A 15,867-nucleotide genomic window follows, 5' to 3' on the forward strand; every position below is an offset into this window, starting at 1 on the left:
GTTTGGGCAGGAGAAACTGGGCTCGGAAATGGACGCTTTAGCTACTCACCCTGAGCACTCAGACGCCATCATGTCAGAGGCGTCGCCTCCGCGGCAGCCGGCGCCTATTGGGATGGAGAACAGACCGGCCACACTCAGCCACAGATGCCAATTCATACATTGCAACATATACGGCAACATATTCGAAGGGACCACCAAGTACAAGCCTCCCATCATGCCTATGGGCAAAAAGGCGCCTATGGCATCATCCTGTAACGATAACTCCGATCTCTCTCTCTCTCTCTCTCTCTGCGTGCACGTATATCTTGCTACTCGATCTATGCTTCTATTTTCCGGTTCAAGTATTGATTCCCCCCCAGCAACCCCCCTCTCCTCTCTCTTGTTTCGGCTTGTTTTGAATTAGTTCCGCTTTGAATTCGGAGACGTATGAGAATGTTGGAATTAAGAAGATCGGCAACGCGTTTCACAATAAAATGGATGGCAATAGGTCCCTGCGCGAGAGAGATCAAACTTCTTCGTCACATGGATCACGAAAAATGTACGTCGGTGTTTATTCATTTGCTACTGCAAATGGTTAAGTTTTCATGTTATTGCTGAAACGGGATGATCAAACTATATAATCAGGATCTCTTGAAAGCTTACATTATCCTAATCCGAACCTAAGTTAGAAGCATGTAGCTTTGGGGATCCTACCTGCTTGAGAGCATCTCAAAGTCGTACTTAATAGTATGCTTCAGCAGGCTGTTTACTTCGCATAAAAAAAAATAAAAGAGAAATGACAGTTTTTGTCAATTCAGAAGTATGGGAAGATAAAAGGAATGCGTTTTTCTGTGAGGATAAGAAATTTAGATTGCGTCCTTTTTATTTTTTTAAGTTTTTAGTTTTTTAAAATATTATAAATACGTTTATTTTGTTATTTTTAAAAATATATTTTGAAAATAAGAAAAAAATTTAATTAAAAAAATTTATTTTAAGTGTTTTAAGTCAAAATACATTGAAAATACAAAAAGATGAAAAACACCCCACCCTCCAAATCTCGCACACAAATCTCATCTCTCTCTATATTTTTTCTTTTTTCTTCTCTTCCTTCTCAAGTTGTCTTCAACCCTTGTCACCGCCGTTAACTCCTTTTTTCTCCTTCATCCTCCATTGCCAATAGCCTCATGAAGTCAATGATGTTGGTTTGATGATGTCGACGACCAAGCAACATTCATTGCCATGACGAGGGCAAGTAATGACGACCATGGTAAATCAATAAAGATCGACAAGTCATGGTTGGTCGAACATGACAGATGCGATCGTCAATTTTTTTAGTTTTGACAAAAAATTAAAAATCAGATTTACGAAAATTCAATTGTTAAATCTGACCTATTTTTGTGTATGTTAACTCTCTTAACTTGCGTTTCTAATGGTAGGCTCTAATCGTGTTAATTTTTGATCGGCGGTGCTTGTTGACGACGAATAAGATGCTAGCACCAGAGAGAATAGAAAAAGAAAAAGAAAAGAAGAAAAATTTATTCTTAAATTTTAAAAATAAAATTATATATTTATTTAAAATTTAAAAATATAATATATCTATATTATTATTAAAAATATAGGATAACATGTAGTATATTATTAAGTGTATTATATTAAAAAGAGTTATTTTTATTATTTAATAATCAAGTTTATTGAATAAAATATTATAAAATATTTTTTTTCAAAATTTAAAAGTAAATACGTTTTCTATTTTAGGAAGAGAATAATTCATAATTAAGTCAAAATAAATGCACACAATCATTTTTAATCATTTTTTTTAAAAAAAATATTTTTGAAAAATAGTTTTTTAAAATGATAAAAAATGAGTTTTAAAAAATATCAAAACAATACAAAACTAAAAATAAATTAAAAATTAAAAATTGAAACACCAGCACGTTAAAAAAATTTTAGGTGTCCATAAGTTGGGTCATTTAACAAGGCAAACCTCATTGTTAATTGATGTTGGAATGATTTTAACTTGTATGACTATCATTGTACAGTGTTGTCAACCTGATTTCCAAGCTAGCATTCTCTACGTCCCCCACTAATCTTCTTTTCTTTCGGTGCAAAGCTCTTGTTAGTAAGAAAATGTAGGGGATCTAATCTAAACGAGAAGAAGCGCAAAGAACATGACAGAAGAGAAAGGAGTTGGCATATTTCAAAAGGTAAAGTGAGATAAATAAACACTTAACAGAAACAAATAGATGAGAATAAAGAGGGGGAGAAAAGAGAGAAGCGGGCAGATTTTAGGTGGGTTGTTGGTATGAAAGCAGGGAGAGTTGGCCCAATGGAGTGATTGTAATATGCATTTATTTGTGCCCAACTTTTGGGCCTTATTTTTGAGAACGCCCAAGGAGAGCCAGCCAAGCCCATGTGACAATACAGCCACTAGGGCTCCCAGCTTCCTCCCCCCCCCCTTCCTGTTCTTCCCGTTATTCTCTCTCTCTCTCTCTCTTTCTTTCTCTTCCAACAGCATTGCTGTAAATCACTTATTTTACGAAATCCGACCGTCCGCTCTTGAATCTGACCGTATTTTCACCGTGAAAGCAGCCCCGATCTACAAGACAGTAAGTCTTTTAGTGTTATCAGCCTTATTTTCAGCATAGGTCCATGATATATATACGTATATACGCGCGGTTGGATTTGGCCGAAAGTTTAATCTTAGATCTATGGAGATTCGGCCGTTGGATCTTGTTGGTTTTTGGATATGTTGGTCGTTGGGGATAAGGGTGTCGGGTAGTCGCCTTTGATCGCCGGAAACCACCGGCCACAGTGGCCGGTGGCGACTAGCAGTGTGTTCTTCAGTTCTGGCCGAAAATTTAAAATTAGATCTATGAAAATCCAGCCATTAAATCTGTCCCATTTTTGTGTATATTAACCCCCTGGGCTAGGCGTTTCAAATGGTAGGTTTTGATCGTGGGAATTGAGGGGATTCCTAGGTCTTACGGGGTACTATAGAAGGTTTGTTAAGGATTATGTCAAGTTGGCGTGTCCCCTCACTGAGAAACTAAAGAAGAACAATTTTCTTTGGGATGGAGAGGCTAAACGAGCATTCCTGCAGCTCAAAACAACAATGGTGTCGCTGCCAGTTCTAGCACTACTGGACTTCGATCGGCCCTTTATAATTGAGTCGATGCTTCAGGGCAAGGGTTAGGGGCGGTGTTGATGCAGAGTCTTAGGCCGGTTGTGTACTACAACCATGCTCTTAAACCATCGGAGAGGAAAAAATCAGTTTACGAAAGGGAGCTGATGGGCATTGTGTTTGCAATCCAGAAATGGAGATATTACCTCTGGGGAAGGAAGTTCATAGTAAGGACAGATCAAAAAAGCTTGAAGTTTTTGTTTGAGCAGCGAATGGTGAGCCCGGAATATCAAAGATGGATGCTGAAACTGATGGGCTTTCACTTTGAGATACACTACCAGTTGGGGTTGGAAAACAAGGCTACAGATAGCCTTTCAAGAATCAATCACCCAGTAGCCCTATTCGCACTAACGGTTTCAAAGGTGGTGCAACTCGATCAGCTGGTCCAAGAGGTGGAGAAAGATGCTTATTTACAGGGAATCATAAGAAAGTTACGGGAGGATCCGGCTTTCAGCTCAGATTTTCAGCTGGTGGGTGACCAGCTCCTTTACAAGAGGCGACTGTTCCTGCCTAAGGGTTCTTCCCTAATCCCATTAGTGCTCTATGAGGGTCACGATGGCAGTGTAGGGGGTCATTCCGGGTTCTTGAAGACATATAAACGAATTGCACCGAGTGTTTATTGGGCTGGTGGTATGAAGCGGGACATAGGCCAATATGTAGGAAATTGTGACATTTGCCAGCAAAATAAGTATGAGTCTTTAACGCTAGGGGGTCTTTTACAGCCTCTTCCAGTTCCTGGCTAGATTTGGGATGATATAGCCATGGATTTTATTGAGAGGTTACCGAGATCGGGCCATATGAATTCTATACTTGTGGTTGTAGATAGACTCAGCAAATATGAACACTTCATTGGACTCAAACACCCATTTACAGCAGGAGTAGTAGCTAGTATTTTCGTAAAAGAGGTAGTGCGGCTGCACGGTATGCTTCGGACTATTGTTTTAGATAGAGACAAGGTGTTTATGAGCCGTTTTTGGGAGGAGTTATTTCGGCTTTAAGGTACTAAGCTTAATCGTAGGACGGCCTACAACCTACAAATGGATGGGCAAACGGAGGTCCTCAACCGGACCCTAGAGACGTATTTGCACTGTTTTGCATCAGCAAGACCTATGGGGTGGTATGTGTGGCTGCCATGGGCTGAATTGTGGTATAACACATCATACCACACTACTTCAAAGGTTACTCCCTTCCAAGCTATTTATGGGAGGGAACCACCAACCTTGATTAGGTTTGACAAGGGGTCAACCCAGGTATCTGCAGTAGAACAACAACTGATGGAGCGGGATTTAGCATTGGCAGAACTCAAGGACCAGCTGGTAAGAGCTAAGCGATCATGAAGGGGGGGCTGATCGGAGACGAAGGGATGTGCAGTTTGTGGTTGGTGACTTCGTCTGTTTGAAACTAAGGCCGTATAGATGGAAGTCCCTAGCTGGCCGCCCTAATGAGAAGCTGGCTCCTAGGTACTATGGGCCGTTTGAAATTGAGCAGAGGGTGGGACCGATGGCTTATAAACTTAAACTACCAGCCTACTGCCATGTCCACCTTGTTTTCCATGTGTCCCAGCTGAGAGAGGCCAAGGGAGAGGTGGGAGCAAGGGTGCAAATTCCCCTCTAGCTGCAGCCTGACTTAGAAATGACGATGGAACCAGAGGCGGTATTGGGAGTTCGGCCTGGAAAGGGTTCTAACTTACGCGGGCTGGATATCTTGATCCAGTGAATAGGCTTACCACCGTTAGAGGCAACTTGGGAGCCCTACAACATGATTCAGTAACAGTTTCCAGCTTTTCACCTTGAGGACAAGGTGAAAGTGCGGGAGGGGAGTAATGATAGGCCGCCGGTGCACCGAACCTATCATAGACACAGCAAGTAGCCAAAGGCGTGAAGATGAGAGTAAGGGGGGGTCCGCACATGCAGGTGTAACAACCAGCATGTGCGCATGGGAGGGGTAGAAATGTAATCCACATTGCTGAGGGAATATTCAGCATGTGAATGGGGAATTCAGTTAGAGAGGTGGTGGGGAGAGGTATAAGTAGGAGGGGAGGAGAGAGAGTGGGCAGCTAGTTTTTGATAGAGAATTGGGAGAGTTAGGGCCTCTCAAATGCCCTGTTTCATTCTTTTTTTTCTGCTGTAAGGAATTGGAAACTATTGATATTGGATTGTTATTGGAATTCAATCGGGGTTCCTATCACTGTCAACTCCTTAAAATGTCATGTTGTTCCGTTCTCCCAATATGCACTACACTGCACAAGGGAGTATGATGTTCAACCAGATGCTCAAGAAACTCTTCGGACAACTCGCCCTCTGTGTAAAAAATAAATCAAAGTCAGACTTTGGCACACAAGGAGAGTGGAATATTCCACCACGAGCTCAAGCTACTCTTTGGACAACTTGCTCTCCATGTGAAAAATAAATCCAAAGAAGGCTTCAGCATCATGCAAGTGTCACCATCACACCAGAGTGAAAACGATCATCCACAGTTTGTTGGCTACCGGCAGTGTGACAATAGGCAGTCCAGTCTCCTGTGCCTTTTGCAGAAAATGCCCCAGTCAGTTGTTACTTGCCTTCTCTTTCTTTGGTGAAATTTAAATGAACATTTCTATGGAATTGGAATATGCATTTTTTTGTTCCACCAACTAGGTAATACTCCTTGGAGGACTAATATCATTTGTCAAATTCAGATTTTGGTTGGGATCAGGGATAATGAGCAGTAGGACGCATATTATTCTTTACCATCAGTTGGGTACTAATTGATGGACTTGGAGGCCTTTTGCTGACAGCTTATGTTTTGTTTGATGTTTGGGGCGGATACTTCTTGAGTACAGTGCCTTTTTTTGGCAATAGATAAAGTTGTGGCATGAAATCTCTTAATGCTACAAGGCTTAGATTTAGATGGTTAGTCTGTTGCCTTCGTTTAGAATTTGGGATGATGTCAGGGATGACATCATTTACATGCTCAATTCATGCTAATACCGGGATGTTCCAGAAAAAAGTTTTGACTGCATCGCTTGTTTTGTTGCATTTGTACCAAGCATCATTGATTTTAAATTTGTTACCCTTTTATTTGGGGCTTAAAGTTATCAGCTAATTTGATGTTGATACCTTTTGGCATAACCTACTTGCTAAGCAAGGGTAAGGCTGCACACAATTGATCTTCTCCAAAGCCCACAATGCAGGAGCCTCATGCATTGGGTTCACCTTTTGGTCTTGAGGGTCTATCTAGGTGAGTCTTCTTTATGACTGTGGGATACAGTCTAATACGGAAGGAATGGCCTCAATCATGGGTTACATAGTGGATTCCTTGCCTTCTAGCTACTGGGACTTAGTTTAGTTTAAGTCCACATATGAGGTGGATGATGCAATTCTAAATATTGATAACTTAACTTGGAGGAGATAGATCATTTTTTTATCAGTATTGTATGTGCAAGGCGGGTACCAAGTGTACGAATCTTCCATCCATCATGCTGTTGTGGTCTCTTATTCTTAGCAAGTTCAGGGAAGAGTGGGTATTCAAGGACATTCTTTTGGTTCTAGAAGTACTTCTTTAGCAAAAAGAAGAGGAAGGTTTGGCTTTTGGTGCCCCATGCTTTGTTGTGGACCATCTAGAGCTTGTGTAATAGGTTGCCATGATCTGGATTCCCCTTCAGATTTTCTGCCAATTCTGCATTTGATGTATAGAAGTTTCTTGTCTTGTTTCTATCTTTCCTTTTGTTTATCTCTTCAGTGATATAAACTTTTACTTATCAAAAAATAAAAATTAAAAAAAGAGAAAAAAGCAGGAAAGTAGCAAGTTTCATGTTGACTAATGCTACTTGCCTTTGCCATTCAGGTTGTTGCAATTAGAGATATAATCCCACCACTCCAGAGGGAGTCATTTAATGACGTCTACATTGCTTATGAGCTTATGGACACTGATCTCCATCAAATAATTTGATCTAATCAAGCATTGTTGGAAGAGCACTGCCAGGTTTAGTTTTCAATATGTTCATTCAGAGGCACCATTCAAAATGCATACAACATTGTGCCTTGCGTTTATGTGTCATCATTACTTAATGACCTGCTTCTTTATGAACTTTAGTTGAATGGTACCCATTCTGAAGGTAGCAGGACATTCTTCCTAGTTTTAGCAGCAAACGACTGACTACAACATTAACTTAAACATCAAAATTGAATAAAATAGCTACAAAATTAAAAAAAATTCATTCACTGCTCATCATTAGTGCTTCCCTCCTTGAGATCATGAAGCTGGATCTCTCAAAGGTACTGATCACTCTTGCCAGATTCTATCCAGCCCTCATTTACCTCCATAGATGAAAGATTGTGCCAGAAGGTATCAATCTCAAATCTGTTAAACTTAAAAATCAAGTCAAAATTGTAAATTTGAAGTCTCCATAACATTTACCTAGACCATGGATCGTGTAACAAAATACTGCTGCCAATCAACAACCAGGTTCAAGATTGGCTTGATGTCTCTCATTTTTTAGTGATGCTTTGTTGTGGGCATAGCTGAATTTAAGTGTTCTCAATCGAAGCTTGATATTGATGATATAAAATGTTAGATATCTTAGATTGTTTTATTGTACTATGTGGTGTCTTTGGTGCGAAAGAGGTAGAAGATATTTTGAGAATTTGGAAAGTTCTTTCTTAGGTTAAAGGAAATATTTTTGTTTCCCTTTTTAAGATGCTTTTAATCCCTGATATGATGCATAAGGATTAAGGAGTTCCCAAGTGTGATTCCCATACTATTTGAAGTTCTCTGCCCAGTTAATACCACAGAACAAGGTCTAGGTTACTTGCTTTTTCAAACTTATACCTTACTTGATAATTAGTATTCACTATTCAAAACCAGAACAAGATCTAGGTTTACCTATTTCTTTTAACTTTCACTTTACTTGAGAATCCTAAGGTTATATGATCATCATCATCTGGGGGTTGCCAACCATACCCAGAGTAACTCTCCTATATTGTTACTTTATTTTCATCTAAATAAGCTATCATAGCATTACTGCATTGTTCATCCCTGTATTAACCAACTTTTCACCGCTAAAACAATTAATGAGCCTTAAAAAAACCCTTTGCTGCTGCCCCACATTTGTACCTGTTTAGCAACTAGGATCTATTCTCCTGATATGTCTACCTCAATTTAACATTATACTGCTGAGTTGTTGATTCAAGCTTTCCCATTCTCATGTCTTAATACCCAAATTCATTTCTTAATCCATTTTTCACTCAATTTTGGCTAGAGTTCATCCGTTTGATCTTGTTTTCAGTTGAAGACGCACTAGAACATCCCTATTTGACATCACTCCATGACATCAGTGATGAACCTATCTGCATGACTCCTTTCCACTTTGACTTGGAGCAGCATGCTCTGTCTGAGGATCAGATATGAAGGAGCTGATTTTCATAGAGGTGGTTCCATTTAACCCGGAGTATCTGCACGTGTGATGGACCGACCATGCACGCCTTTGTGGTTGCTGCAACTGTTGTTATGTACATCGCTTATCTAAGTTAATGAATTTTCTTCATGTATATATATGTGTATATATATATATGGGTGTTTCATGATATCAATGGCTCTGGAACTTAATAGTTTATTGTCATGTATCATTCTTATTGGTGCTTGAACTATTGTATTGTTCTTGGGGCTTTTTTTCCCTGCCTCAGATGTTGTGAAGCCTTATGGAAGGTATAGATTGTTGTTAGTTACCCATGGCTATATTTGTTTAGTCCCTCTTTATCCAAGCTCTCATAGTAGATTGAAGATAGTAGAGCTAGTACTAGCGGGTGCTGCTGCTGAAGACTTGTTTAACTTTATCGATTAACTTTATCGATTGGAATTGTGAATCATTAGTATGTCTCTGTGATGCAGTCCAGTGGGTCTTGAGTTAATTTAAAAGGCAATATATTCGCCCTCTTTTCTTTCTTTCCAAAGTCTTGACCATTCATGTTACCTGTGAGGCTAGCAATTAAAAGTACAATCATTGACATTTAGCAAAAGCTGTATAAAAAAGTCAAAAACTTTCCCGCAAATTAAGGCTTTTAAAATAACAATATTTCTGGCTTTCATCGGAATAACAATAAGAACACTGCTGTATGTTCAAAAGTTTAAATTAAAGGTCCCTGACACACATATCCAAAATGTCAATCAATCAATCAGGCCTTTTTCAAGTTTTATGCTTTACGTACCTACATATTTTCAATTTACATGAAAATCGTAAATAAGTTTCTCGGGGATCATTTCTTATTGATATAATTAAGATATAGTTTTAGTTAATTTTAAAATTATTTAAAATAATTATAGGTGATTGATAAAATGATTTAAGTAAAGAAATGATACAAATTAAGAATGAAAGGATTTAGATATTAGACTCTATTGTTAAATTACATTTTAGTGATAAAATCTTGTTAATTAAATCTGTTAACTAATATATATATATATATATATTTTTTGAGATGCATGGTTGAAAATACTATTTCAACACGGGGTTATGATACTTTACCTGATGGAATGGAACGGTAACGGAACGGAGATAGCGCGGGAATCACTACTTTTCAACACAAAAAAGAAAAAAGGTTGAAAAGAGGAAAGCTGATATTTCTCTCAGCATTGCTTATGTATATGCTTACTTCTCCACAGCCGGCCACGGCGGCGGCAGCTTGCATGCAACGAGAGCTTGGCCTCTCTCTCTCTCTCTCTCTCTCTCTCTCTCTCTCTCTCTGTTGTAATCCACCACATCATACATCTAAAACTGTGAAAATTAAACCTCCCCATCCATGATCCACCACCCCACCCTTGTCTCTCAATCTATCTATATATGTATATTAATCTGTCATGCAATCTAACCAAAGAATGCAAAGCATAATAATCTATCTCTTGCTCTTATTAAGTACCTTCACGACGTTGTCGGTAGTGTTAACACGATATGATCATCATCATTCTTCTTCTTCTTCTTCTTCCAATTGCATTAATATTATTATCATTCGTGCTCGTCGGATCCTCTTCCATGAACCCCCCCGCTTCTTTCCCCCTCCACCCTCCCAACCGCCCCTTTCATCTACTAATTCACCCTCACCCTCACCCTCACTCTTAAGCCCAAGCAGCAGCAGCAGCAACCCCGACCACTACTACCCATACCATAACGATGATGTCAACAACAATGAAGCCAACCCCTTTCTTCCAATATCATCCTACGCTTATCCTCCACCACCTCCACTGCCTCCCTTTCCTCCTCCGTCCAGCTCTATGCCCACTTTTCCGGCTAACATCTCTGCTCTCATCCTTCCCCGCACCTCTTCCTCCTCCAAGCCCATTTCCCCCAAACTCCTTGCCGTTGCCATTTCCCTCTCTGTTGCCCTCCTCGTTGCCCTCTCCACCGCCTTCCTTCTCTACCGCCGAACCCATCGCACTTCCAGGACTCTCCCCAAAACCTCAGGAGCAGTAACCCAGAGCCTCCGCTTGTTCCCTCCGCCCAATACTCTCACAAGCCAACAGCAACAAGGAAACATCTCCAACGACAACAGCATCAGCAGCTCTCAGTTTGTTTACCTCGGGACGACTTCGAACGAGGACGACAATCACAGAGCTGCCCTCTCCTGCAGCATTAATAGTGCCGGGACTTCGGCCATGTCAACCTATCAAAAGCTTGATTCGCCGGAGCTCCACCCGCTTCCGCCACTTCCACAACACAATTTCCTCCAGAACTATGGCAACTCTCATGATGTGAGTTCTTGTAGTGAGGACAAAGACGAGGAAGAAGAGGAGTTCTACTCCCCAAAAGGATCTTCTGGTGCTAAGGGGACTCCTACTACTAGTCCTGCTTCGAGCTCTCAGGGAGTGCACATGGGTGCCGATGCTGAGACTTTCAGAAGCCGGAGCTCCCATTGGAGGGCTGCTTTGTACCCACCTTCTGGTTTTGCGTCCCCAACTCATTCCATGCCTTGTAGTCCGTTTATTCCACCGAATTTGAGCCCCATAAGCTTCCTATCAACATCGCCTGAGTCGATAATTGGGTTTCCATCTTTTTTCCGTCCACCACCAGCTATTACTCGATCGCCTCTGTTGAGTAAGCTTTTGTCCCCTTCTCCACCGTCTACACCGAAAAAGAAAGATTCGGATGAGGACCAGAATTCCCCTGTGATAGATCCTGATGTTGCAGCTGGAAGAAAGAGAGGTCCGCCTCTTTCAGTGAAGCTGCCCACGCCTTCACCACCACCCTTGTTTTCCGAAATTCCGATTGCGGAGGCTGAGTTGATTAAAGACCTAGTAACAGGGCCGCCGGTTCTTGTAGCACCGTCCAGACCAGTTGTGCAAAGTGCGGAACCGGTTTCACCTGGTGGACAAACACACAACTTGGAGATTCCCCAGAGAAACGAGGAAACTCTTAGGCTAAAACCGTTACATTGGGGCAAGGTTAGGGCGAGCTCAGACCGACTGAAAGTGTTGGACCCGCTGAAATCTGGCTCGTTTGAGTAAGATCTTTGAGCTGACATGTTCTTGTTTTTGTTAGCTGAAGTGAATAATTGCAACATTAATTCATTCCCTGCAATGAATAATTGCTTTTCACCTTACTTTTAGGGAGCCATAGGCCTTGCAAGCTTGTAGCATGCATGTTGATCATATAATTGCAGGTTAAACGAGGAGATGATAGAGACATCATTTGTCGTAAATGCTTCGTGTTCTGCTCCAAAGGATAGCTCTTGCCGATTTGTTCCACCCATGCCAAATCGAAAGAATCTGGTGCTTGATCCAAAGAAATCTCAGGACATTGCAATTTTGTTGAGAGCACTTAATATCACAACAGATGAAGTTTGTGAAGCCCTTAGAGAAGGTAACTCTACCCTACATGAACTCCTTAAAAACCCCAGTAGTTTCATTGAGATGTTGTTATTTAAGAAATTTTACTTTATTCGATTATGTGAATTATAATTGAAGGAATTGTCATGTACTCGTGTATATAAAAAAAAAGTTTGTGAAATAGTTGACACCTGTTTGGTCTTTTTTTTATCACTTCGCTATCAGATATGTAGCATATGATAATAACAATATCTAGCCTGTTATAATGCTTCATGCAGAAAGCCTACATTGTCTAATTTAAAAGGCTTTTTGTGAACTTGAAAGTTGACCTATCTTCTTGAACTACCCTCCTGACAGGTAGCACTGAGATTCTAGGGACAGAGCTTCTTGACAGTTTATTAAAGATGGCTCCAACCAAAGAGGAAGAATGCAAACTGAAAGAGTTTGAAGATGAATCTCCATTATCTAAGTTGGGCCCTTCTGAGAAATTTCTCAGGGCTGTACTTGATATACCATTTGCATTTAAGAGGGTAGATGCAATGCTTTACATGGCCAATTTTGACTCAGAGGCTGAGTATCTTAAGAGGTCTTTTGAGACGCTGGAGGTAAATTTTGTCTTAATATTACTTTGTATGAATTTGTCAAAATATTTCATTGTTGATTAGTATTTGTTGTGGTCTAGGGTGTTTCAGTCCTTATGATAATTTTTTTATGCCTTTTCACGAGTTTTAACTATATGCATCTTCACTGCAGACTCCACCTAGTGGATAGAGATGGGTGAGAGCTAGAACTCATGTAGCCAATCCCACCAAGTGGGATAAAGGCTCTGTAATTGTTGTAGTAGTTGCTATATGGTCTTCCACTCCCTTGATTTCTTTCTTTCTTTGTTTTATACTTCTGTCTTGGTCCAGCTCTTTTTTTATTGTTACATATCATCCGGCTGGCTATTTGTTAATCTCCTATATTTGAGATAGCAATAAGAATACATTAACAACGAATGTAATTATGAATTGAAAGACTTATTCAAGATGGTGGTAGGCATATCCCAACAATGAATAAATCGATGAATGAATGGAAGTGAAAGAAATGGAATTTAACCCTTTCTTTTCCTTTAGAGCTTACTATTCACTGTTCTAGTAGGCTCTTTAGCTATATCTCTGTCTAGCTTGGCTGATCATCTGCTTGACCCAGCCGCTATCCATCTTTTATTCCTCAATCTACAAAACTTTTCATCTTGCCTTTCTGTTGCTATTCTATTTCTCCATTTCATCTTACAAGGCTTTAAAGCAACTTTCATATCCACTGTTGCCAGTTGTAATCCTTGTATGATTCTTTCTTTCTTTCTTGTGTTTTCCTTTCTTTTTTTTTTTTTTGTTAATGATAATAAGCAAGTCTTCTTTATCTAAATTAAAAGTAGTACACGCATTATGTTATTGAGTCCAGTGGGCATCCTTTTCACCTCCAGTGTTGACTGCCATTGGCAGGCATAGGAGGATTTCTTGATAGTTTTCTTTACTTAAAAGAAAAAGAATTCAATTAGAATTTTCTACTACAATGACATGGCAATTTCGAATTCTATCATTTCGAAATAAACAAGCCATCACAATGGGTCATATTTTCAGAACTGTCATTGATAGATATTTTTACAGCGGCTTCCTAATGAGACGAGGAAGATTAGTGTCCTGACTTAATCTCACATCAATAGTTACCCGGTCCCACAAGCCCGAGAATTAACTTCAAATAACACTTTTGGATGAGGGGTACAATTAGTAGTCGAGCCAACCGAGAAGTACTGTTGAATGGGTGTCTGTCAGAGTGTTTGAGATTGACCTGGATTAAAATTATGTTGAAATTAGATTTTTACTTTGGGGAGGATAATAGGGTTTAAGTAAAGGGAGTTTGTTATGCCCAATCTCATATCAATAATTTTGGAGATTTTGGTTATTTTACCCAAGCATAAGAGGGCAAGAGTTACTCCAACTAACTCTTAACCAATAATCTTGCTTTAAACACAGTGTCAAGCATTCTAGTAAATTCACGTCAATAATTTGCTTCCTGACTCCGGACTTGACTATTCTATCAAATGGGTTACAGATTAACGGGTTCCCGTAGTTCTTGGTACGGACTGGTCTATCGCATGAGCAGTAGATTGACTAACTCCTGATTGTGTCCCTGTCCACCAGTAATTCTAGAAGTAACAGCTATTGCATGCCATGTCTCCAAGTGAGAAGAGCTATGCTTTGCCTGTAATTGATCATTATTGCTTTTTGCATTACCAGGACATGTGGGCTAGCAAGGTAAAATATACCCATACATATTAACATCATGGTTTATCTTTTGTGCTGGTAATTCTTTCTAAGCCAAGCTCTGTGTTTACTCATATCTTTGAATAATGCTCTTGTTGGTTATATGCTGTTCTGAGACTGGCTGTTTTACCTGAAATACACTTTCTTACATGGCTTTATGATTCTGATGCCATTGGGTACTGTTTCTTGGTAATTTTTTTAGCAAAATTAATAAAACTCCTCTTTTTTCTTTTTCGTTTTTTTCCTTCCATCTTCCAGGCTGCATGTGCAGAATTGAAGAACAGCAGAATGTTTCAAAAGCTCGTAGAAGCTGCAGTCGTAGCTGTGAACAGTACGAATGTTGGAACAAACCATGGCGATGCCCATGATGGCTTCAAGCTTGACGCCCTCTTGAAACTTGTCGAGATCAAGGGATCTGATGGGAAAACGACTCTCCTGAATTTTGTTATACAGGGAATTAGCAAAGCTGAAGGTTCTCTTCTTGCTCGGGGTGGCCCATTAACAGGTGAACAAAATGAAAGTGAGCAGTCTCGTTTGCAGGACGACATTGAATTCAGGAAGCGTGGTCTGCAAGTAGTTTCGGGCTTGAGCGGGGAGCTGACCAACGTGAAGAAAGCTGCAACCATGGACTCAGGCGTGCTTAGTTGTGAAGTGGAAAAACTAGCCGGCGGAATTGCTAAGATCAGGCAAGTGTTGAGATTAAGCGAGGAGATCGGCAGCGAGAAGTTCTGTAAGTCGATGAATCAGTTCCTTAAGAAGGCAGGGGCGGAGATTGAGAAGATAGAATCCCAGGAGAGAGTTGTTCTGTCTTTGGTGAAGGAAATAACGGAGTACTTCCATGGAGTGGGAGACTCGTCAGTGTGGATATTTGTGGCAGTAAAGGGCTTCCTGAGCAAGCTTGATCAAGCATGCAAGCAAGTTGGAAAGGTTTATGAGCGGAGTATAATCAGTTCATCCCTTGGAAGTTCAACAATGTTCCCTGGCTGGCACTTGAGAGCTTAATTATGTATGATTCATCATGTTAATATATATATGTTTATTATATCAGAGGATTGCTTTTTCATTTTTCATGTTTCTGTAATTGCAGTTAACAGAATTTGGGTAGAAGACCTGACCTGACCTTTTAATTAATTAGCTTTTAAGTATGTCTTAATTTAAAAAAGTGGGTTCTAAGGGTTGCAGAAATCTGGATGACCACCATTTTACCCTCTTTCTCAATTGACAGTTGGGTTAGTTGTTCATCATTCTACTCTGCACCAGGGTTACAAAGACAAACAATGTAATAATCATCATGCTTATAACAATATATATGCAGCAAAAAAAGAACAATTAGTATATTATATAGCAACTATCACAGCCTTGTGGGTTAGTTGTAAAAGGTTTGGTGGGTTAAATAAAATGGTCTGTGAGTTTATTGATTGAGTATAAATATATATATACATTGTAATAGAAATAATTCTCTAAGAAAGAAAAAATTAATTAACAAGAAAGGAAATTGACTAATAACATCTACAACAGTTTTCTACAAAGATAGAAATATATAATAAAAAAAATTTAGATAGTTTTGAACTCAAGAAGTTATTTAACAAGTTGAGACATTTGTATTAG

At 39.7% G+C, this 15,867-nt stretch overlaps 1 protein-coding gene and 1 pseudogene across 1 annotated transcript; both read left to right on the plus strand.

Annotated features, from left to right (window-relative positions):
* Positions 1-22: 22 nt before the first annotated feature.
* On the plus strand, positions 23-7,297 carry LOC127811275 (mitogen-activated protein kinase homolog D5-like; annotated as a pseudogene).
* Positions 7,298-9,697: 2,400 nt separating this feature from the next.
* On the plus strand, positions 9,698-15,404 carry LOC127810813 (formin-like protein 1). The gene is made up of 4 exons (XM_052350366.1): positions 9,698-11,628; positions 11,788-11,987; positions 12,311-12,558; positions 14,518-15,404. Exons 1-4 carry the CDS (start codon positions 9,992-9,994, stop codon positions 15,259-15,261), a joined length of 2,829 nt encoding a protein of 942 aa, XP_052206326.1. The 5' UTR covers positions 9,698-9,991; the 3' UTR covers positions 15,262-15,404.
* Positions 15,405-15,867: the final 463 nt, after the last annotated feature.

This window comes from Diospyros lotus, chromosome 10, assembly GCF_014633365.1.
Source record: "Diospyros lotus cultivar Yz01 chromosome 10, ASM1463336v1, whole genome shotgun sequence".
In the NCBI taxonomy this organism is placed as follows: Eukaryota; Viridiplantae; Streptophyta; class Magnoliopsida; order Ericales; family Ebenaceae; genus Diospyros; species Diospyros lotus.